Genomic DNA, 25,066 nt, shown 5'->3' with positions numbered 1-25,066 from the left:
TGTGTAATACTGTACTCAAAACCACAAATTCTTACAGTAAAAAAATAAAATAATTTGGTTTCAATCTGTCTTTCATGTTTACCGTGAATTTTTCAACATCTCTCTGCCAGTTACTTTCAATCTTGTACAGAAAGCTCATAGGAGCTTATGAAAGAAGAGATTTGGGTTTTGAATAACTGTGTGTATATTATATATCTAACATTATGGCAAAGGTGTTTGCAACGCAAGACAAATGTTTGCTTTTGAGATGTTTATGATATTTTGAATGCAGTGCTTCATTTTGCAAGAGATGTGAAGCATTTGGCATTTTGTGTGTGCAATTCTTGGATTTGTGTTTAAAGTTTTGGGGAAAAAAAGAGACAAAGTTTTGAAAATGTGTGTAAGCAGTTGGAAAAAAAACTGTAAACTGTTGCCGAGGGTTCATTGGGCTAGTTTTGTTACACAGTCTTGGCAACCCTGGCTCTTATGCCCTCCTGGAGTGTCCCATAAGCTGTATGAGATGTAAAGCTACAGAAACTTTGAGATAGAAAAACTTCCTTAACAACACCTGTATGCTGAAACGTGTTTGTTGGCTGTTCTTTTTTGTTGTTTTTTTACCCTACTGACCTATTAACAATAGAGGAGGTTAAAGCCAAAGCCCAATACAGTTCTCAAGACTATATGTGCCCTGTGAGGTTTCAGGCAACATAAACATGCTCAAATTAAAACTTTATATTAGTATTTTCCCTCTCCTCACAGTTTCTCTATCTCCTACTTCTGCTACTCTCTTTCACACAATAATTTCCCCATTTTCTTGGTCATTTATGTTTTTTTTTTTTATGTGAGATATTATACTGTAGTTTATAACTTGAACTGGAGATTAGCAGTCCACACATAGCCCTTTGCTGAACGTTAGGCCCATTTTGTTAGTTAGGTTTGGGCAAGAGAACAGGGAACTGATCTAAGACTAGCACAATGTGACTAGATGTCCAGTGAAGAGCAATAAATAGACTAACAGATGGACTGTGTCCAGCACTGTCAAATAGATAAGAGGCTTTGTTGTCTTTACGTAATGATCCTCCAGTTGCAAATCACCAACACACAAACAAGTACAAGACTTAAGATACACACAAGCAAACACATACAGATCTATATGAGGAAAAGTTGGTGCTAAATACATTTCAGTTTCAATATACTGCATACATCATTGATTGATTTCAGTGTGCATGATCTATAACTTTGTTTCATCCTTAATTTCAGACAAAAACAAAAACAAATGACCAGCGAGTCTCTATGACATTTATTTTAGTATAAAACATGTTAAAATAGTGAAACGCATTACATGCATTTCAACACAAGCTCTGCATTCATAAAAATATTTTAGTCTTTCACCAATTGACAATAGCATGATTTTTGACAGATTTACCATAGAGAGAATTGTACAAATATAAATTGTAAAAAGATGCAACAAAGTAAAACCACAAGTGAATCAGGCATTTTAGATGTTTGATGGGTAACTTTGCATGCAAATGAACATTTAACATGTTCATTTCACATTTAGCGGGACAATCAGAAATGCCCTGGGCCCTGTGACGAAAAGCGCTCCTCTGGGGGCTCAACCATAAAAAGATTCTTCAAGCCCCAGTGCATTTAAGCAGCAGCCCTGTATTCACGTTTTCCAGTTTCACGCTGCAGTTAATAAGTATTTTTGCTCAGTTATCCGTGGCTCCCGAGTCTCTGCCAGCACCGGAGCCCTTTCCGGACAGGAGGGAATTTTGCAGGCCTTGTAAAGTATAACAAAGAGAATGAGAATAAGCACAGCTACTACTGAGTTACACACAATGGCCACTATGGCAGCTGCAGACAGCCCAGCTCTTAGTTCTGTCTCCATGGTAAGTTGACCTCAGGGATCTGATGTTCAAGAAAGGGGAAGGCACGTGAAATCACAGTTCATCTCAATGGGTTACTGTGTTTCAATTTCTGCTGCCATTTTACATGATTCTTGAAAGAGCCAACAACACCATCTGGTCCTTCAGTGAGTAAGAGTGATCAACTGATCAAAGGTTTGCATCTCTGCAAAGGCGGACTGTGTTAGCCAGATCCCTAGGGAAACATCCTTAGCCTCTGAATGATTCCTGAAAAACAGAGAAAACAACATTTTCTTAATGTAACAATGTTAAAAAATCTATAAATTTACTCACTAATTCACAAGTTTTCGAAATCCTGAAACTTAATTTAGAAATTGTAATTCAAGTTGAAACAATAATAAAAAGTACTACTAAGTAAAACTATACTACAAGTATTTTGTATACTACACATTTAAACATCCATGTATCTAAACCAAGATGGTTCATCATGTTGAATCTGTTTCTAACCTCATCTCCAGTTGTTTTCTCTACCCTAGGTCAGTTCTCTGTTCAGAGCTCAAATTACTGTTAGAGGGTCAGTTAGTCCAGAGCAATTCCACTCACATCAAACTCAAGTTAAGAGCCCCGGCTTGAAGTGAGACGACACATGGGCAAGACTGATGAACATCAAACTCTCTGTTTGAGTACCGAAGGCACAATATCATTTTACTTCTAATATGTTTTTAAGTGCCTCCCCAGATACAAATACCCTCCCCTCTCCAATTCTATTATCACAGCTTCTATTATCACAGCTCAGAATGCATATTCTGTTGAATAATGCAGACCTGGCTGATACTACAGTAGAGCTTCTTTAAACACTATTTGCATGCATACCAGATCATTCTGTAGAGAGGACATAATGTCTAACTTCTCCTCGTGGAAAAAGGGTCCCACTGATGTAATATATAGGTCTGAAAATGTAAACTGCACTATGACGTACATACTGTGTATTCTGTAGTTAGGCTTAGCTGAGCTAGTCAGAATCAGTGACATTCTGATCAATAACAAGCTGAAAGCAATTGATGAGCCACAGTCTAACATGAACATTAGGGATCTGATTTAGGAATACTGCTGCCTTCCTGATTCATACATGGATATTTGTTTACAAACAATACTATGGCATGATTGTATTTGTTTGTTTAATATTTACTTGATTGTTTCTTATTTTGCTTTGTTTTAATAGGACTACAAATAAATAATAACAAAACAACATCATTTTCCGTGCACTCCTACACAAGACAAGGAGTTTGGAGACTGGATGGATGCTAATTTTTACACCATCTCAACGCCTCCAATTTTATTGATGAGATGACAGTTATGTCAAATGAGAGAGGTGAAAAGTTAACATAAAGAGCTCAAATAAAACCACCCACAAATACAAGTGTGATTGCTCTTTTTGTCAGTTTGCTTTGAAATGCAAAGAAAGAAAGACGCATGAAACATATCTTATTTTGCTGACCTTATTGTGGGCAGTATGCATATATGCCTCTGCTTCGGTTCCAGATGAAACAACATGTTTGCATGGCCAGGATATTTGAGCATATCTATTTGAGGAACTGCAAAGAAGTTGCCAAGTGTTCACAGCACTACAGTGCAGCATGAGATAACTCATGATAATGTCAATTTAATATACTTCTATTATAGGTCTACTCAAATAGTGATATGGTCCTCAGGGTAAATAGTTTCAATTATTGTTGTTTTCTTGTCAAAAATAGGGTGTTCATTAATAAATAAATAAAAATATGCAAAATGATTAGGTTTTTCCTATATAAAAACCATTCAAGCTGACATCCAGCCTTTCAAAAACAAAATCATAATGTAGGCTACCAGCGTTATAAAGAACTAATTGAAGTACTAGTTTGAGAAAAACAGCCCTACCCCCCTAAATGAAACATGAGGGGAACAATGAAACACTTGTCTGTCCAACACTATGTGGAAGCACAACAGCTGACTGCTGCTGAATAGCCTACTACATACAGCAGATAAGACTATTCAAATGAGTAAGAAAAATGGTTCGGCTATCCAAGACTTTACAACATTTTTACATAAGCAATAAAGGATAAACTTGCCTTTTTATAAGATGAGAAGATGGTTCTCCATTCAAAACAATGCGATGCAACCCGTCTAGCGCCGCGCTGCAGTTTCTCTATTCATCCCGATCGTAAATTCTGCTGTTATGGCGATGCTGCTTTTGCAAAGTGAACTTACCCGCATCTTTTACACTGGCATTGCCAAGTACTTCTAATTACAAGAAACAAGTCAAATGAGCTGATGCCCTGATGTGCAGTCAGATCAAAAAGTTTTCGCTTAACAAGAGACGTCGAAACAGACGGGGTCCGTGTCTGACCGCGTTCAGCATCCAGTGAATCAGGTTGATTTGAAGCGTCAGCTGCTCGGAGATCTCATCAGTCATTTACTTACGCAATGTTTACTTTTCGAGTGTGGCTAATATGCAGATGAAGAGGCATTATTCAGAGCAGCTTAGAGCTCAGTCTCCCTGCAGTCACTGCCTGACCCTGACTGTGCCTTGTAGGCGTGGTTGTCATTGTGGTGTTGTTCTGAGAACGAAAACAAACGTTAAACTCCGCTAACCAATGACAACGGGAGCGATCCCAGGTGACGTGAATGTCCCCGCACTGTCCGGACTCGGAAGGCAGGCTCGGGTGGAGTCGGGAGGGAACTGCTTCGTGTTTAAAGATAAATCATTTTTATCAGCCTTTAAAATGTACACGTGTATATTTAAAGCTGTAACCAAATATTCAGTATTGTGGGAGCTGGCTGTTGATTCAACTTATTATGCATGACTATGACTAATTAAAAACAACAACAACAACATGTAAAAGGATAAAAATACAAAAGCGGCTTTCTTGAAATTGTTCCAGATAGCGATATATATAGATTCCATATAATCTGATCAAATTAAATTAAATGATTAAAATAATTATTTTAACATTTTATTTTAGAAAATTTTATTTCATTGAATGGCCCCCTTGAAAGTTTAGGGGGATCTAAAAGTGGGTCCCGGGCCCCAGTTTAGAACGATGGTCTATTATGTGGGGGACTAATGTATGTAAATTGAGGAATTAGTCACTGAAAAAACAAAAAACAAAAAAACAAATGATGTGCGTACCCCTTTCAATGTCTATGGTGGTCACAGTTCTGTGTGTTATTGCTGTTTTGCGTGCTCCTTTATAAATGTAATACAATATAAAAGTCATTTGTACTGAAGAATGCAGTTTAGAGCAGCTATTAAATGATTCCTTTATGGTTTACCAATAACGAGTCAGGAGTCCCCATGGAGCCATTAGGAGTACTGCAGAGAGAAAAGCTTCACCCGAATGTCACTCTTTGAGATATAGAAGCAAAGAGTTTCCTATCTCTAATTTGAATTTTTATGCCTTGTAGAAAACCAGGAATGAGAAATAATTATGGAGATTTATTTTTACACCTCGCGTCACAAAACAGCCAACAGGCAATCCTTGTTCCCCATACTCTTTTTGAATTTCAGAATTTCAATAAGTCTCAAGTGGAGCAAAACCAGGTAACATACATAAGCATCCATCTAATCACATTAATGAGTGTAACACTCAAAAACTAAACTCATCTGTTTTCCTTAACAGCCGCAGTTTTATTTTTCCACTAACATTATCTTTAAATTATGTTTAAGAATTTGGCCATGAAAAATACACATTTTTATTTAAACCCACAGATCCCTGATCATGTGCTGTTTTCACATGATATTGTTGCATGTCAGTAGGTCATGATTATCATCCTTTCCTCCTACACTTGAGTGGGAAGCGATCATAGATAGCCTCACCTCCTTTGGCCAAATGAGGTATACTGCAATCTTTAAAATACCATATCTGACATTCATATCTGCTGCATTCATCATGTTTGACAGATGCAACATAGCTGCCTTCCTTAAACTCTCAGGTGCTTAATCAGAAGACACTTTCAATCAGCTAATTGGAGTTTGGATCAATATTTTGGCAAGCATTTGGCAGTTTGTATTGAATCAGTGTGGGAGAGTGGGTAAGGAAAAGAAAACTGATGGAAGAAGTTGATCCCTTGTGGAACCATTATGTATTTATTTAATGTTTTCTTGGTGGGTTGTTTTTTTGGAATTAAAATAAGGTCAGCATCCTTGGTCCGTCTTAATTGTTCATCATGACCTTCAACGAGCAAAGAGAAAAAGGAAATCTAATTAATTCGTTTAATGCACATCTCTCTAAATGTATTTGGGTCATTTCCAAAGCTCAACGATGTGTTAACCATAATGGCTTTAGACAGAACTTAGAGGGATAGTTCAGCCAAAAATGAACATTTTGGCATCATTTACTCACCATCAGTTTGTTCCAAACCTGTATGAGTTACTTTCTTCTGTCAAACAGAAAAGAAGATACTTTAAAGAATGTCAGTAAACAGACAGTTGATCGTAGCCATTGACTTCCATTGTAGGAAAAAATATATACTATGGAAGTCAATGGTTACCACCAACTGTCTGGTTACCAACATTCTTCTAAATATCATCTTTTGTGTTTAACAGAAGAAAGAAACTTATACAGGTTTAAAACAACTTGAGAGTAAGTAGCTAAATGATGACAGAATTAAAATTTTGGGTGAACTGTCCCTTTAAAGAACTGTAGGCTATTAGTTTAACTAAATTTCAATATTCAATGCATGCATATTATCCATTAAATCGTACACAGTGTTGTGAATACATTATTTCGGCAAAAGCATTATAGTACCTTGTCGATCCAGTCATTAAACGAGGACACACGGGTGAAAACAGTAGGCTTCCTCACGGTGTTACAGCCCAAACCAGAAACGAAGCTGGCAATACCGTGCACCTCCCAGATGCCGCCAGTGTTCTTACAGTTCAGAGGACCGCCAGAGTCACCCTGCATGTTCACAAAAAAGCAATTTACTTTTACTAACTAACTAATTGTCATATATTGTCCTCACACACAAAAGCATTAAGCAGTTTTTATCATACAAAAAATAGTTCAGGTATTTGAATTTGATTGACTTTTTTTACACAAGAGCTTTTAAGTGACTTGTTTTTATTTATTTTTATTCAACTTTCATAAAAGCTTTTAGTGACTCTTTCTGCGAGTTACTTTGTTCCGCCAGTAGCCTAAGTGGCGGCAAGTGACTTCTGTCTAGATTCGGATGGGACTATTTTTCTAAAAGACGCATGAGTTACAATTATCTCTCGACGTCTGTGATTTCATGTAGCTAGGCTATAGATTCGGACAGGACTAACACCAGTTTGGCGAAAAACAGGTAATTTTCGATGGAATTTTTACAGAGGTTGTGTGAGAAAACACAGACTTGGCAGATTCGGACGCGATTAAAATCGCCTATAGCCTAGCCTAATAACCTATGAGTGTGAAAGACGAATTTATCTAACGTCCCCCTAGAAAACAAGTCCCGTAGTAGGGCTTAAGATTGAGTCATTAAATAATTCATTCAACCGATTCGATTAAAACACTGAATCATTCAGTAACAAAACAACATGCGGTTGCTTTTGTGGCTTCGTCTGGAATTATACATTATTTGTTGACGAAGCCAAGTAAGTTACTCAATATTAACTGTTTGTTTACTGCACTATGGTAGGCTATAAAAGCACATTTGGAGCAATATGGCTCTTTTGCTGGAGCTGAGGGATATTGCTTAAATGAGTTGCGTTAAGTTACTCCGTAAACTTCAGCAAATAGCCTAGATGTCTCACAAATGAAGTGGCACAAGATTAGAGCTGCACGATGGATAAATTGAGAATAACGATTTATTTTGTTTAATTTTTCTTAAAATTTAGATCAGATTCTCCCTCGATTCTGAACTGACAACTAAACAAAATAAAATGTAATTGTTATGACTAAATGTTAATTGCTGCAGTCCATTTAAATTGTTCAGTTAATCTGAGTGAAAGGTTGTTTTTTTTTAAAAAATGGTTTGAATGAATGATTCAATGACTCACCCGTAGGCCTATGGTTTCATTACTGGATGAATCCGTATTTTTAATGAATCTCTTAAATGAATGATTCTATGACAAAAAAAAAGTTATTTGTCGCTATATGGTCATCTGGGTGGCGTAACAATCGACAAAATCATTATTTGAAGTTAGGCTAGGCCTACATGGTGATTTTGCTCGATTTTGATCAAATCCGTGTTTATTCAAACTATACACTTTTATCCCAGTAGGCTACATGTGATAAATAAATATTTGTAACACAGAAATAACGATATCATGATGTTGAAAAGACTGTTTGTGAAGCTGTTTCATTCCTGATAGATAACTGCTCTCTCTGGGTCAGCCAGCACCAACGCAAATATGAATGTTCTGGTGTGATTATTTTTGTAAAGGTTTAATAGACACAAGCGAATCGTTATCATCTCGGAATGAGATCGCAATTAATCGTGCAGCTCTACACAAGATACTTGCTATTGAACAGACACAGACCGAATAATTTTACTCACATTGCAGCCAGCGACAACGCCGTCTCCCCCAGCGCAGACCATAGATTCCTTGACGGAGGAGCCCCACCAGTCAGACCTGGAGCAGGTAGCGTGATCCACAGCGGGCATCAGTGCTTGCTGCAGTCTGTCAGGAAGAGAGCCTCCAGCTGGGACACAACCAAAGTATGTTTATTAATACTGTTCTGTACAGATTACCTCACATAAACACTAAAACATGATGACAAGGGTTTGTTTTATGCTTTAGGAATATTCAAAGAATTCAGTTATTATTACATGCGTGTAGTAATGTCAGGTCTTGTGTGCACACAAGCACTTACTGGAGAGTCTTCCCCAGCCTGTAATGTAGCAGGTGTAGTTGTTTGGGAGGACGGAGCCAGCAGGAGGAATGCAGCCCAGATGAACAGTGTCACTCAGTGTCACAGGCTGGGACAACTTGATCAGGGCAATGTCATTTCTGAATGAGCACAATCACAAGTGAGAGCTGTTGTTTACACTCACTGTGTTGAAGTCCACAGTCAGTGTCACAAAATAAACCCGACAGGGTGATCAGGACCGGGATGTGAAGCCATATATGACTTGATGACTGTAGCTACTGTATCTAAATATAAACTGATTTGAGTTTTACATAATCACATGATTTTATAATCCACCTTATTTATCAACACTGAAGTAAGCTGTTTTCTCTTAATGTGTGAGCCTTCTGATTCATTGGCCACTATATAGCCCATAAGAATAACAAAGTGCAGTAAACAGTACACTGCTCAAAACCAATGTGTTTATGATTGATAAATAAAAATATGAAAACCGTTTGCCATATCAAGCAACATAATTTAAAAATAAAGTGGATAGAATTATTTTGAAAATTGTTTGCCTGTCATTTTAAAAGCAGTCAGTTCTACATTATAGTGGTCGTTATACAAAAATACTTGCTCTAATAACCTAATTAAGTATTTCAGTGAGTTTAAAATCTGTGAATTCGATCAAGGTATTGGCCAGACATGTTTACCTTTCTATTCCGAAAGGTAAATTCTATGGAATTTATGTAAAGATCTACAAAGTATAATACTTACCCAAGAGCCACAAACATGGAGTTCCATTTCTCATGTACAAAGATCTTCTGAGCACTGATGGTCATTGAGCCGTCCTCATATGTGGACAGGTCGTGCTTACCAACATGCACCCTGTAGTTGCGCCCAGAACTACAGGAGAGAAAATGCATGATGGTTAAAATCCAGTTGAAAGCTATTGAATTCCTCATGTTAAAAACATTTAACACATTTGAAAAGGAATTGGATTCTGCACTGACCAAAGATTAATATATTAGATGAACACTGGATTGGACTCTTATACCTGATGCAGTGAGCAGCAGTCATCACCCAGTTTTCGGCAATGATAGATCCACCACAAGTGTGATACCAGGAGCTACCGCTCTGATACTGCAGAGAGATCTAATCATGGGAAACATAATTAAGCATGGTACTATTATGTTAAACATACAAATACAATTTAGATACTGTTAAAACAGTAGACCTTTGTACTAGCAATGTCAAAATAAGGGGTTTGATTCCCGGGGAATGCATGAACTGATGAAATGTAAGCTTTGAATGTTGTAAATTGCTTTATAATGTAAATGAAATGTAATGAAAGAGAGGGAACAGATGCAAAGGCAAAGTGTGGAAAGTAAATCAGAAAGCCAGAAAGGGTGGCTGTTTGTGAGATGGAGGTGGTAACGAGAGGAAATGAGAAATAAAGGCAGACAAAATGGTGCTACATACCTGCCAGGGCCAGCTGTGGGGTCTGGCTTCCTCTCCATTGACCACACGAGTGATGAGAGGCTCAATGGGTGGTTTTCCACACCCAAAGGCTGCAGTAGAAATTCAGAATAAAACTTTTACAACAACATCTCTATCATTATGTTGCAGGATATTAGGTCTAAATCTCCTGAACACTTCTGTTCAGGTGTGCAGACTTCTTACCGCTAGCGATGAGCACTGATGCTAGGATGAGGGCAAACATGTTGACTCCGGTCAGCAATTGGCATTGTGCACTTTTAAACCCTCTTTATTAGGCACTGATCAGCACTGATCATGTGCTGTTTTCACATGATATTGTTGCATGTCAGTAGGTCATGATTATCATCCTTTCCTCCTACACTTGAGTGGGAAGCGATCATAGATAGCCTCACCTCCTTTGGCCAAATGATCTATCTCTGAGGTATACTGCAATCTTTAAAATTCCATATCTGACATTCATATCTGCTGCATTCATCATGTTTGACAGATGCAACATAGCTGCCTTCCTTAAACTCTCAGGTGCTTAATCAGAAGACACTTTCAATCAGCTAATTGGAGTTTGGAATTGGATCAATATTTTGGCAAGCATTTGGCAGTTTGTGTTGAATCAGTGTGGGAGAGTGGGTAAAGAAAAGAAAACTGATGGAAGAAGTTGATCCCTTGTTGAACCATTATGTATTTATTTAATGTTTTCTTGGTGGGTTGTTTTTTTGGAATTAAAATAAGGTCAGCATCCTTGGTCCGTCTTAATTGTTCATCATGACCTTCAATGAGCAAAGAGAAAAAGGAAATCTAATTAATTTGTTTAATGCACATCTCTCTAAATGTATTTGGGTCATTTCCAAAGCTCAACGATGTGTTAACCATAATGGCTTTAGACAGAACTTAGAGGGATAGTTCAGCCAAAAATGAACATTTTGGCATCATTTACTCACCATCAGTTTGTTCCAAACCTGTATGAGTTACTTTCTTCTGTCAAACAGAAAAGAAGATACTTTAAAGAATGTCAGTAAACAGACAGTTGATCGTAGCCATTGACTTCCATTGTAGGAAAAAAAAAATACTATGGAAGTCAATGGTTACCACCAACTGTCTGGTTACCAACATTCTTCTAAATATCATCTTTTGTGTTTAACAGAAGAAAGAAACTTATACAGGTTTAAAACAACTTGAGAGTAAGTAGCTAAATGATGACAGAATTAAAATTTTGGGTGAACTGTCCCTTTAAAGAACTGTAGGCTATTAGTTTAACTAAATTTCAATATTCAGTGCATGCATATTATCCATTAAATCGTACACAGTGTTGTGAATACATTATTTCGGCAAAAGCATTATAGTACCTTGTCGATCCAGTCATTAAACGAGGACACACGGGTGAAAACAGTAGGCTTCCTCACGGTGTTACAGCCCAAACCAGAAACGAAGCTGGCAATACCGTGCACCTCCCAGATGCCGCCAGTGTTCTTACAGTTCAGAGGACCGCCAGAGTCACCCTGCATGTTCACAAAAAAAGCAATTTACTAACTAACTAATTGTCATATATTGTCCTCACACACAAAAGCATTGAGCAGTTTTTATCATACAAAAAATAGTCCCGGTATTTGAATTTGATTGACTTTTTTTTACACAAGAGCTTTTAAGTGACTTGTTTTTATTTATTTTTATTCAACTTTCATAAAAGCTTTTAGTGACTCTTTCTGCGAGTTACTTTGTTCCGCCAGTAGCCTAAGTGGCGGCAAGTGACTTCTGTCTAGATTCGGATGGGACTATTTTTCTAAAAGACGCATGAGTTACAATTATCTCGACGTCTGTGATTTCATGTAGCTAGTCTATAGATTCGGACAGGACTAACACCAGTTTGGCGAAAAACAGGTAATTTTCGATGGAATTTTTACAGAGGTTGTGTGAGAAAACACAGACTTGGCAGATTCGGACGCGATTAAAATCGCCTATAGCCTAGCCTAATAACCTATGATTGTGAAAGACGAATTTATCTAACGTCCCCCTAGAAAACAAGTCCCGTAGTAGGGCTTAAGAGTGAGTCATTAAATAATTCATTCAACCGATTCGATTAAAACACTGAATCATTCAGTAACAAAACAACATGCGGTTGCTTTTGTGGCTTCGTCTGGAATTATACATTATTTGTTGACGAAGCCAAGTAAGTTACTCAATATTAACTGTTTGTTTACTGCACTATGGTATAAAAGCACATTTGGAGCAATATGGCTCTTTTGCTGGAGCCAAGGGATATTGCTTAAATGAGTTGCGTTAAGTTACTCTGTAAACTTCAGCAAATAGCCTAGATGTCTCACAAATGAAGTGGCACAAGATTAGAGCTGCACGATGGATAAAATGAGAATAACGATTTATTTTGTTTAATTTTTTTTTTAATTGAGATTCTCCCTCGATTCTGAACTGACAACTGAACAAAATAAAATGTAATTGTTCTGACTAAATGTTAATTGCTGCAGTCCATTTAAATTGTTCAGTTAATCTGAGTGAAAGGTTTTTTAAAAAAATGGTTTGAATGAATGATTCATTGACTCACCCATCAGTAGGCCTTTCATTACTGTATGAATCCGTATTTTTAATAAATCTCTTAAATTAATGATTCTATGACAAAAAAAAAAGTCATTTTTCAGTTATTTGTCGATATATGGTCATCTGGGTGGCGTATTATACAATCGACAAAATCATTATTTGAAGTTAGGCCTACTTGGTGATTTTGCTCGATTTTGATCAAATCCGTGTTTATTCAAACTATAGGCCTACACTTTTATCCCAGTAGCCTACCATGTGATAAATAAACATTTGTAACACAGAAATAACGATATCGTGATGTTGAAAAGACTGTTTGTGAAGCTGTTTCATTCCTATATAACTGCTCTCTCTGGGTCAGCCAGCACCAACGCAAATTTGAATGTTCCAGTGTGATTTTTTTTTTTTTTTTTTTTTTTTTTTTTAAAGTTTAATAGACACAGGCGAATCGTTATCATCTCGGAATGAGATCGCAATTAATCGTGCAGCTCTACACAACATAGGCCAACTTGCTATTGAACAGACACAGACCGAATAACTTTACTCACATTGCAGCCAGCGACAACACCGTCTCCCCCAGCGCAGACCATAGATTCCTTGACGGAGGAGCCCCACCAGTCAGACCTGGAGCAGGTAGCGTGGTCCACAGCGGGCATCAGTGCTTGCTGCAGTCTGTCAGGAAGAGAGCCTCCAGCTGGGACACAACCAAAGTATGTTTATTAATACTGTTCTGTACAGATTACCTCACATAAACACTAAAACATGATGACAAGGGTTTGTTTTATGCTTTAGGAATATTCAAAGAATTCAGTTATTATTACATGCGTGTAGTAATGTCAGGTCTTGTGTGCACACAAGCACTTACTGGAGAGTCTTCCCCAGCCTGTAATGTAGCAGGTGTAGTTGTTTGGGAGGACGGAGCCAGCAGGAGGAATGCAGCCCAGATGAACAGTGTCACTCAGTGTCACAGGCTGGGACAACTTGATCAGGGCAATGTCATTTCTGAATGAGCACAATCACAAGTGAGAGCTGTTGTTTACACTCACTGTGTTGAAGTCCACAGTCAGTGTCACAAAATAAACCCGACAGGGTGATCAGGACCGGGATGTGAAGCCATATATGACTTGATGACTGTAGCTACTGTATCTAAATATAAACTGATTTGAGTTTTACATAATGATTTTTCACATGATTTTATAATCCACCTTATTTATCAACACCGAAGTAAGCTATTTTCTCTTAATGTGTGAGCCTTCTGATTCATTGGCCACTATAGCCCATAAGAATAACAAAGTGCAGTAAACAGTACATTATTCACTGCTCAGACCAATGTGTTTATGATTGATAAATAAAAATATGAAAACCGTTTGCCATATCAAGCAACATAATTTAAAAATAAAGTGGATAGAATTATTTTGAAAATTGTTTGCCTGTCATTTTAAAAGCAGTCAGTTCTACATTATAGTGGTCGTTATACAAAAATACTTGCTCTAATAACCTAATTAAGTATTTCAGTGAGTTTAAAATCTATCAACGTATTGACCAGACATGTTTACCTTTCTATTCCGAAAGGTAAATTCTACGGAATTTATGTAAAGATCTACAAAGTATAATACTTACCCAAGAGCCACAAATATGGAGTTCCATTTCTCATGTACAAAGATCTTCTGAGCACTGATGGTCATTGAGCCGTCCTCATATGTGGACAGGTCGTGCTTACCAACATGCACCCTGTAGTTGCGCCCAGAACTACAGGAGAGAAAATGCATGATGGTTAAAATCCAGTTGAAAGCTATTGAATTCCTCATGTTAAAAACATTTAACACATTTGAAAAGGAATTGGATTCTGCACTGACCAATGATTAATATATTAGATGAACACTGGATTGGACTCTTATACCTGATGCAGTGAGCAGCAGTCATCACCCAGTTTTCGGCAATGATAGATCCACCACACGTGTGATACCAGGAGCTACCGCTCTGATACTGCAGAGAGATCTAATCATGGGAAACATAATTAAGCATGGTACTATTATGTTAAACATACAAATACAATTTAGATACTGTTAAAACAGTAGACCTTTGTACTAGCAATGTCAAAATAAGGGGTTTGATTCCCGGGGAGTGCATGAACTGATGAAATGTAAGCTTTGAATGTTGTAAATTGCTTTATAATGTAAATGAAATGTAATGAAAGAGAGGGAACAGATGCAAAGGCAAAGTGTGGAAAGTAAATCAGAAAGGCAGAAAGGGTGGCTGTTTGTGAGATGGAGGTGGTAACGAGAGGAAATGAGAAATAAAGGCAGACAAAATGGTGCTACATACCTGCCAGGGCCAGCTGTGGGGTCTGGCTTCCTCTCCATTGACCACACGAGTGATGAGAGGCTCAATGGGTGGTTTTCCACAACCAAAGGCTGCAGTAGAAATTCAGAATAAAACCTTTACAACAACATCTCTATCATTATGTTGCAGGATATTAGGTCTAAATCTCCTGAACACTTCTGTTCAGGTGTGCATACTTCTTACCGCTTGCGATGAGCACTGATGCTAGGATGAGGGCGAACATGTTGACTCTGGTCAGCTGTCCGAGCACTGGCATTGCCCACTTTTAAACCCTCTTTATTAGTGATGTCACATGAAATAGGTGCTGCGTGAAGCATTCCACCAGTTTTGCCTGGAAAAACCTATCAGTTTCTGAACAGCTGCTTTCCATGAATCCATTCACATGGCCTTCATGCATAAACCTCTGTCTGACTCAGTTCCCTTAACCCTTGTGCTGTGTCAAAAACCCTGTTACACCTTTTGTGTTCCCGGTCAAAAATAACCAGCCTTTTAAAAATTGCTCGTAAATCGCTTGTTATGCTATATTATCACCAAATATTGGATTCAATCTTTTTGTCAACTTGTTTTCTGTCAATTAGCACAGGTTTTGTATTTCTATTTTGTACTGATTGATCGTATAGGCCTCATGGATCTTAGCTTATGCACCTCAGTTTTTGAGTGAAAAAAATCATTATTTGTGGATACATTTCGTCAATGTTCAACCAAATACGGAATCAAAAATTGCACTGTTTATCAAACTACTGTGTTTTAATGTTTAACTAGGAAGTTTGTTTTGAAATGCTTTTATTTTGTACAAAATGGGACAAAGTCACATTTGTGGTGTTCCCGGTCAGAAAAAGGCCTAACTTCCTGGTTAAACATTAAAGCACACTAGTGTGATAAATTGTACAGAATATTTTTTAATTTTATAAAAAATTGCCCAAATTACCCACAAATAATGTTGTTGTTTTTTCTTGGTCGAAAACTGAGGTGCATAAGCTCAGATCAACAAGAATGTGAAGGTGGTGGTGGTGGGGAAACAAATTTTGGGAAGTAGTTATACCCAAACTGAGTAAAGTCAGTAAGTTTTAGTATAATGCGATAACGTTAACTAGACTTTTCAGGAAAAATAAAATCCTCTCCGGGTCAAAATCCCCCAAACACAACCTGAGGTAAACTCATTTATATATATTAACATACAATTTAGCATTTACATTAGAAAGAGCATCATTTGGAAGGAAATAGGTTTTTAAGTTTACATTTGGTGTTATATTTGATCAACTTGTCAAGTGGGTGTGAGTTTCCTAAACTGTCTTTTTTTCTGGGATTTTACAATTCGCTATATACAATATAGTTAAAAAAATTTCTTTACTGTCAATTATGATCAATGTAATGCATCCTTACTAAATAAAACTATTAATTTCTTTTTTTTTAATTACTGACCATAATCTTTTGAACTGTAGTGTAAATTAATCTCTATTTCCCCCAAATTTTAACATATGTCGTTCTAATACATGTATAACCCCCTTTTAGCAGCTGTGAACAATATTACATTTAAATGTACAGTTGGTATAACCTGTGGTTAAGTTTGAAAGTGTTCAGCACAGCAGATGGTAAGTTCTCAGGGAAACGAGGTTAGCAGCAGGATTGACCCGTGTCTGTATCAATGTCTTTTTTTGGGTCAGAAAATTCAGCAAATAATATCGCACCTTTGAACCCACTGAGCACTCCTCAGACTTTTTATGCTGTGTATTTATGTACTTTGTATGACATAAAAGTATGGTTTGATGGTTCCTCTGTCATTGTCAGACTGAAGGTCATCATATCATAAAAACACATTCAGGCCAATAACTCTCTATTTAATCATGCATTGAATCAAGCATTGATTGAAAAAAAAGCACATCTTTCCCTTAAATATTTTAACGTAAAAAACAACAACAACCAGTAAAATGTAATTTTGTAACATAAATGTTTTTTTATCGCCTCCTCATTAAGATCTAATATGAGGTCAACACTGACAGAGCTGATCTGTTGCTCAAAGACAGTTGCAGCAGAATGGTCATGTGTTGGCTTGCATTTTGACATGGGGGTTAAATAAAGTTTATTTACATTGTTTAATATATGTTGTGTTAAAAAAAAACAGCAATACAACAACATCAGTAAGCTGATGAACCACTGTACAATCTACAATTTACTTGTAGATAATAGAAAAACAACAGACCCACGTCATGACATGGACGCTGCGTGTTCTGATTAATTGACTCATTCATTGAAGGGGTGCGTTCCAGATAATAGCATTTATAAACTCCATAAAAATGGAGTGTAATTAGAGAATTAATTATGTGAAAAATCAGATGTCATAGATTGTGTATTAAGGAAAAAGGGAAGCAAATGATTGAAACATTGTTATAAAATGTCTCTCCTTCTGAATTGCTAAGTAAGATGGGCCGTTCCACACATTGGGTCTCATTCACTAAGCATGCAAATGCTGAATTTGTGCGTGAAATCTGCGTATAAACGCTTTGAACAAATCATGATTTATCAATAACTTTCGTTCTAAAATGTATTCTAAATTTACACAAAAAAAAATCATGTATGTACGCACGTGTTGTGAATTAGGTGGAAAGTTTTCATATTATGAATAAATTACTGTAAAATTACCAGAATGACTTTACTGGTAAATACACAAACATGCGTTTCACACATGATCTCAACAGAAGACTATATGTGTGAAAGGGGTTTTTGTTCGGAGGAACAACGTAATTTGATTAAAAAGGTGATTGTTAATTGCTCCCCTAAAATGAACTCAAATGCTTTAAAATGGCAACAAAAACCTGAAACACACGGAAGAAAACTACCGTCTACTGTTAAAACGGATTAAAGAATAGTCCGAAAGGCAAAGATTCACCTCCAGAAAGATCAAAGGTTAATCTAAAAATACCTGTAAGCTGTTACTGTCAGAAAACCATTGATCAATATCAGCAAGAAGCCCCCGTAAAACACTATTGTTGAGAAAAAATGGCATGTGCAGAATCATTTAAGTCAAGGAAAACATCGATTGGCCCAAAGAGAAATGGTGTAACATTCTGTGGACTGATGAGAGTAAAATTGTTCTTTTTGGGTCTTGTGGTCATTGACAGAATGTCATGCGACCCCCGGGTACTGAAGTCAAGCACTGTACACTGTGAAGACAGTGAAGCATGTTACCGTAAAAATCATGGCATGGGGATGTTTATTATACTATGGTGTTGGACCTATTTATTATATACTATAGGGATCATGGATTAGTTTGAAAACATCAAAATACTTGAAGAGATTATATGTCCTATATGCCGAAGAGAAAATGCCCTTGAAATGGGTGTTTCAACAATACAACGACCCCAAACACACAAGTAAACTAGCAGCATCTTGTTTTCAGACAAAAAGGATTGAGATAATTGAGTGGCCACTGTCCAGTTCAATCCCCTGACCTCAACCCCATTGAAAACTTGTGGGTTTACATTAAAAATGCAGTTTCTGGAGCAAAACCCAAAAATTCACAGGAACATTGAAACATGAATAGTTTGTTCATCCTGGGTTGAAATACCTGTTTCTAGGTGCAGTTGGTTGACTCAATGCAATGATGCACAGCTGTTATCAAAAACAGTGGCTATGCAACTAAAGAATCTTAAACAAATTAAAAAAGTTTGAAGTTATAAGTTTGAAGAGAATTTTGTTGTTGTTGTTTTTTGTTGTTTATTTAACAGATTAATATTCCTTCTCTTTGCTTCCTGAAATTAATGCAAACTTGATAACATTTATTAATGCTTTGATTTGGATTTGAATGTGTAATGTTTCCACTGGGTTTGAAATATGGAAATGAAAGATATTAAAAAATATTTGCACTTCATTCACTTTTATTAACGTACTGCTATTTCTTTGAACATAAATCTCAAACTCAGGAAGCCCTGAAGAAAACGAATCATTAACATCAGCTACATTGAGATGATTAAATCATTTAGATGACAGGATAGCAATGAAGTCTGTCAAAGAGAAGATAACAAGGAGATCATAAGTCTCTGATTGTTATGCTTTTGTTGCGTCACCCTACCGCTGATCAGGTTAAGGCTTTTGTTATCTCATGTTATCTGTAACTTAATGTTGAATGTTTGCATGACATTGTAATTAGTCTGTTTTCCAGAATGTATCAGAATGTTCAAATTTGGAGTTTAACAGTGGAAATTAGCAGTTTAAAAGCTTTGAATTTATAAACATGATATTTGTGTCTGTAAGTAATTAGTTCTTCCTATTCCTGTGTATAAATACATCTTTATTAGTTTTGACATTAGATTATGTTCTACGAATTTATGACTCTCGTTAGATGGCAGAAAAGAAGGGTGGTATTAAAGACTGCCATTACACTGCCAAAATCACTTTTAACAGTGATATAGGGCCTACATAAAATGAAACAAAATTCATATTTCGTCTTTATCAAGAGGAATAAATAAAGCAGCAGATAAACATTTAATTTGTCAACTCTGAACAGTGGCACACTGTATGGCACAGTGGCTCTAACAAAGTCCAGTTTGCTTTAGATTTAGCCCATCCCACCCTGTCATGTGTTTATAAGACGGTCTTGTATTGTTAGAATCTCATTGTCTGTCTGTTCTACTTGTTCTTGTTAGTGTTTCATATATTATTAAGATCAAGAATCTTAACAGCCAAAGTCATGTCTAAACCTGCAAAGGACCCAGTGTATAAAGTGCCAGGTAAGCCTTTCCATGCTCTACTACTATAGTCTCATCTCAGTGTGTTATGTAATCATCATCTCTCAGGCCTTTATTTAATGTTTTGCCAAATGAATGCGCATTGCATTTTGTCAAGCCATAACTTTTGTTGTTCGAAATAATACTAAGATAAGCAAATTTAAACTGATAGCTTAGACATCAACTGTTGTATGATCGTTTTTAAGAGATCTTTTTTTTTTTTTTTTTATCAGTCAAATGTGCATTGTCCATAGGCTAAGCTAGCTAATTCTCTTCTTGTTCCTATTGCCATTTGGTCAAAAGGGACTGTTGCGTAAATAGAATGTGCCAAACCAGCATTCATTCAACAAGACTTTTTTTTTTTTAAAGACAGGGCTCTAAAACTGAACTATTCCTTCAAATCTATGAAATCCTGTACTTATAAAGCTAGTGATGTTCTACAGTAAATGAGGTATATCATCGTGGTTGGTGGGTCAAGGCTAGGGAATATTTAAGGCAACACACACAGAAGAGATAATCAAATGCAACACTTTATTTCTTTACGTTCTCTATATTAATGCATTTCATTCTGTTTATGATTAAGATACAATTGTTCTTTATTAGCTCGGATGTCCTCCAGAACTCTGTACAGTCTAATCATCCACCACATTGTCTGTGTCACAGCTCTCATGATTTGTTATGGTGTGATTTCTTCTCAGCTAACAAAAAACGGCCATCTGCCAGTGGTCTGGAGTTCATTGGTCCTCTTGTGAGCTCTGTAGAGGAGACCCCAGACCCCATCAGTACAGTTATTAAGGGTCAAATTCCCTCTTGGGTCACTGGCAGCTTCCTTAGGAATGGACCTGGCAAATTTGAGTTTGGTGAAAGCAAGTAAGAGGGCAAAATATTGCTATAATCAGAGCATGATCAATTTATTTTTATCTGGTTGTTTTCTTTGCTTATTTGGCTTCATCTCTTCCTCCTTAGATTCACCCACTGGTTTGACGGCATGGCCTTGATGCATCGTTTCCACATTAAAGATGGTCAGGTGACCTACAGCAGCCGTTTTTTGCGCAGTGACTCTTATGTACAGAACGCAGAGAACAACCGAATTGTGGTGTCTGAATTTGGCACCCTGGTAACACCTGACCCATGCAAGAACATCTTTGCTCGGTTCTTTTCACGTTTTCAGATTCCAAGTAAGCATCAGTTGGAGGTGAAAGTGGCTTGCGTACCTGATTAGAAATTCAGACAGAACACTTTAGCTAATCAGGCCTATCTATAAAGATTAGATCAAAAGTACAGTACTTGCAATTACTCCAAAACCTTCATCTGAACCCATTCTAATCATCAGTTGTGTTTGATTAACAGAGGCGACTGATAATGCAATAGTGAGCTTTGTTAAGTACAACGGAGATTTTTACGTAAGCACAGAGACCAACTTCATGCGTAGAATCGACCCTGTGAGCCTGGAAACCAAAGAGAAGGTATATATGACAATGTTTCACAGATACAGAAATTAAATGAGATAGCCACTTATCTGTATGTGATTTTTGTTTTTTAAAAGGTGGATTGGTCGAAATATATTGCAATTAATGCAGCTACAGCTCATCCACATTATGACAGTGAAGGAGCCACTTAAAACTTGGGAAATTCATGCAATCAAAAAGGTGGGATGCAGATATAAACCCTTAATGGCTCCTTTTTGTAAAAAAAAAAATCAGACCAAACAGAATTTCAAAAATAATGACTGCTTCAAACCCCATCTCCCAATAGCCAAACAAATATTCCCTTCCCCAAACACATGAACCAATGTTTTGACAGCACCTCAAAGCCACACTTTTAAGGAAATCAACATAGAAATGGCTTATATATTTTTCTTTATTATACTGGGATATAAGAAAATATTTTAACAACAAAAAAGGCACTTCACCTTCTATTTTTTTTTTCTCAAAGGCTTCTTCTACCATATCCTCCGAGTACCACCAGGTGAAGGAACGAACGATATTGCTGATCTGTCTGATGCTGAGATTCTTTGCTCTATTCCTGCTTCTAACCCCAGAAAACCATCATACTACCACAGTTTTGGTAATTTTTTTTAGTTCATCTAATCTGCCTTTCTGCTTATTTATCCATATATAATCTTATGAGAATAATTGTGCATCTATTAACATAGGGTTGGAAAAGTGGGCTACACGTTTGTTCATGGAGATTGTCAAGTATATTATAATCTCCTGCAACAAACAGATGGAAAACAATTATAATTTTTTTGCAGTTTGTTTGTTAATTTTTTTTACCCAACTGTTTGCAGTCTTGTCTGAGAATTACATAGTCTTCATTGAGCAGGCGATCCAGCTAGACCTGCTTAAAATTGCTGGAAAGAGCATTAATAAAGTCATGTCCTGGAACCCGGATCTAGACACCATCTTCCATGTGGCAGACAGACGCACTGGCCAGGCAAGGCAGAGTCTATAACAACATCATACTGACATCTAATTGTGGGCACTGTGTATTTCTGCCGCTTCACCTCTGTTTTCATCCCTGCAGCTCATCAAGACAAAATACTACAGCAGTGCCATGTTCACCCTGCACCAGATTAATGCATATGAGGATAATGGATATTTGATTATGGACATGTGCTGTGGAGATGATGGCAATCTGATGGCTGACTACACGATGGAGAACCTTCATCGGGCATCCGGGGAAGAACTTGACAAGGTAATACCTTAACAATCCAGTGCATGACAAATTGCAATAATGTTGACCTCTCTTTCAGTTAATGCAATGTGTATCTATTGGCTTTTCCAGTTCTTCAATTCATTGTGTACAATCTTACCACGCCGATATGTACTGCCTCTGGACGTTATGGAAGAGGAGCCCAATGACCACAACCTCATCAATTTGCCGTACACCACTGCCTCTGCTGTGAAGACTAAAACTGGGGTAAGTGAACAAGTTGTGGAGAGAGGGGGGACTGGAAAAATAATATTAATAGATATCAATAAAAGTAATTTCTCTTTGATTATAATAGGTGTTCCTCACCCATGAAGATCTCTACAATGATGACCTGTTGCAGTACGGTGGTCTTGAGTTTCCACAGATAAACTACACTTACTACAATGCTCGTCCTTATCGCTATTTCTACGCCTGTGGCTTTGGACACCTTTTTGAAAACGGGATTTTTTTGGAAACTTTTTGGATCTAGAAGGAAAGAAGCTAAAGGTACCATCTTAAATGAAAATTTTTTTGAGATTTATAACTGTTCACTTCAATTGGGAATATAATGTTTGATCTGTTTTGTTGTATGTAGGTGTGGCGCCATGTTGGTTTGTTCCCATCAGAACCAGTGTTTGTTCCAGCACCTGATGCTAAGGATGAGGACGATGGAGTGGTCATGTCTGTGGTCATTACACCAAGAGAGGTGATTTTCATGGTGTCATCATACCCTTGTTGTCTAGCTCCATTGACTTCCTCTTGTGACATATTAATATTAAAACTTATAGGGGCCAAGCCCCGAAGGGACTGTAGGCACTATTGGAATTGTTGATTTTCTTTATTATTATTCCTCCCGAATGGGAGTCTATGGCCGCCCTATGAACCGTAAGTAGGAAAAGATGAAAATTGGCACACTTGTAGTGATGGTAATGAATAGAAATCTGACCAACTTTGGGGTATCTAGGACTAACTATAGCACCATTAGCACCATGAACCATTTTACCAATGTTCTGACAAAACATATTTTTTAAATAATTTACAGATATCAACATCTTTTCTTTTTGTATTTCGACGACATATCACCCTTCATGAAAACTATAGGACAATTCAAAACTTTAAAAGTAACTTTAAAAACCAAAGTATTTTAAGCTCATTGAGCCATTGGAAAGGCTTGGCCGTGTCATGGCTGCTGGCAGCTATATTTTAGTATGTAGTTTCCTTTTTAACAAATGCTCTGGAGAGCTAAGGGGCTGAATAAGTATAAGATAAATAATAAGATTTATTTATTATAATAATATTATTATATTTCTTTACATGTCAGAGTTCACTCTAAGATTTCAGTTATGACAGGCCTGATAATGTTCTGTAACTCTCTTTAGAAAAAGAGCAGTTTCCTCCTTGTCCTTGATGCCAAGACCTTCACAGAGCTTGGACGAGCAGAAGTTCCAGTGGACATCCCATTTGGCACTCATGGACTCTTCAATGAGATGAGCTAAAATAGAAAATCAACAACTTCAGTCAACTCATAAGAGTGGAACCATTCGACAAACTATTCTGAAATTTGTGAGACCTGCAAGAACTGTATAATGAGTCAGCCATGTAATTGCTGTATCAAATTAATCTTTTTTTATTATTTGTTTATTACATGTATTCTGTGTATTTGTATCTGACATTAAATACTTTGAAAAAGCTGACACGCTATATTTGCTATATTATACAAATAATTCATGCATCAGGACCATTAAAAAAAGTGAAGTTGTAAATGTGTTTTAAAATGATTAAAAACCTAAAAGAAGTGGTATCCAGTTACAAATTAAAGTTATACACTTTGCATTAATTAAAATGAACCAAAAATCTTAATACTGACGGGGAAAAGCTCATGGACATTTTATGCATGGGGTAAAATGACCTAAAACCTATACACTGTAAAAAGTGAATAGTTGGATCAACTTAAAAAAATTACTTCAATTGGTAACACCTAAAGAAATTAAGTTTTCTCAACTTAAATTATCATGTTTTATCATGAAAAACGTGATAATTTAAATTGAGAAAACTTAATTTCTTTAGGTGTTACCAATTGAAGTAATTTTTTTAAGTTGATCCAACTATTCACTTTTTACAGTGTAGGTTAATTGAGTGAAATCATTTAATTTGATTTTGCGGCGTTTCTATTATGACATATCTTCATTTAAAATATGGCATTTAAATATTTAGATGTTCATATACATGTATGCAAGTCATAGAATAATTAATAATTTTACAGGGATTCTGCTTGGTCTGTCATCAGTTATTCAAAATTGTCAAAATAAAATTGTAAATAGAGTAGTTGATTTAGTATTTTACATTAATGACACTTTTAAAAAACACATTCATGATTTCTGGTGATTGCAAAGCTGAATTTTCAACATCATAACTCCAGTCTTCAGAGTCACATGATCCCTCAGAAATCTTTCTGAATATGGTGATTTAGTGTTCAGGAAATGGAAACACTGATGCATTTTTTTAGGATTCTTTGATAAATATAAAGTTATAACAGATGTACTTAGGTATAACCTGTGGTCAAGTTTGAGTGTGTTCAGCACAGCAGATGGTAAATTTTCAGGGA

The 25,066-nt window shown here is 36.7% G+C and overlaps 2 protein-coding genes, 1 long non-coding RNA gene and 1 pseudogene across 4 annotated transcripts; 2 read left to right on the top strand and 2 right to left on the bottom strand.

The window, feature by feature from the left end:
- Nucleotides 1-5,943: 5,943 nt before the first annotated feature.
- LOC307158227 (chymotrypsin-like elastase family member 2A) lies at nucleotides 5,944-10,731 on the bottom strand. Its single transcript, XM_079870633.1, has 8 exons — nucleotides 10,343-10,731; nucleotides 10,142-10,230; nucleotides 9,717-9,814; nucleotides 9,437-9,565; nucleotides 8,684-8,820; nucleotides 8,367-8,512; nucleotides 6,635-6,787; nucleotides 5,944-6,058 (listed from the first exon to the last, which is right to left on the bottom strand). The coding sequence occupies exons 1-8, from the start codon at nucleotides 10,380-10,382 to the stop codon at nucleotides 6,041-6,043; spliced, it is 810 nt and encodes a 269-aa protein (XP_079726759.1). The 5' UTR covers nucleotides 10,383-10,731; the 3' UTR covers nucleotides 5,944-6,040.
- LOC307158228 lies at nucleotides 7,368-8,445 on the top strand. Its single transcript, XR_013821202.1, has 2 exons — nucleotides 7,368-7,461; nucleotides 8,374-8,445. It is a non-coding gene; the product is annotated as an uncharacterized lncRNA (long non-coding RNA).
- An 86-nt stretch (nucleotides 10,732-10,817) lies between the features above and the next one.
- On the bottom strand, nucleotides 10,818-15,433 carry ela3l (elastase 3 like). Its single transcript, XM_079870632.1, has 8 exons — nucleotides 15,227-15,433; nucleotides 15,026-15,114; nucleotides 14,601-14,698; nucleotides 14,321-14,449; nucleotides 13,566-13,702; nucleotides 13,249-13,394; nucleotides 11,500-11,652; nucleotides 10,818-10,923 (listed from the first exon to the last, which is right to left on the bottom strand). The coding sequence occupies exons 1-8, from the start codon at nucleotides 15,297-15,299 to the stop codon at nucleotides 10,906-10,908; spliced, it is 843 nt and encodes a 280-aa protein (XP_079726758.1). The 5' UTR covers nucleotides 15,300-15,433; the 3' UTR covers nucleotides 10,818-10,905.
- LOC307158224 (carotenoid-cleaving dioxygenase, mitochondrial-like) lies at nucleotides 13,343-24,178 on the top strand (annotated as a pseudogene). Its single transcript, XR_013824063.1, has 13 exons — nucleotides 13,343-13,410; nucleotides 19,687-19,770; nucleotides 20,466-20,637; nucleotides 20,734-20,945; nucleotides 21,118-21,233; nucleotides 21,314-21,416; nucleotides 21,703-21,834; nucleotides 22,058-22,203; nucleotides 22,294-22,464; nucleotides 22,555-22,689; nucleotides 22,778-22,968; nucleotides 23,057-23,167; nucleotides 23,841-24,178. The product of XR_013824063.1 is annotated as a carotenoid-cleaving dioxygenase, mitochondrial-like (transcript).
- The last annotated feature ends 888 nt before the right edge of the window (nucleotides 24,179-25,066 follow it).

This window comes from Squalius cephalus (assembly GCF_949319135.1).
Source record: "Squalius cephalus genome assembly, chromosome: 5".
NCBI lineage: Eukaryota > Metazoa > Chordata > Actinopteri > Cypriniformes > Leuciscidae > Squalius > Squalius cephalus.
Note: the sequence above shows the minus strand (reverse complement) of the source record. Positions and strands in the feature narration are given on the sequence as shown.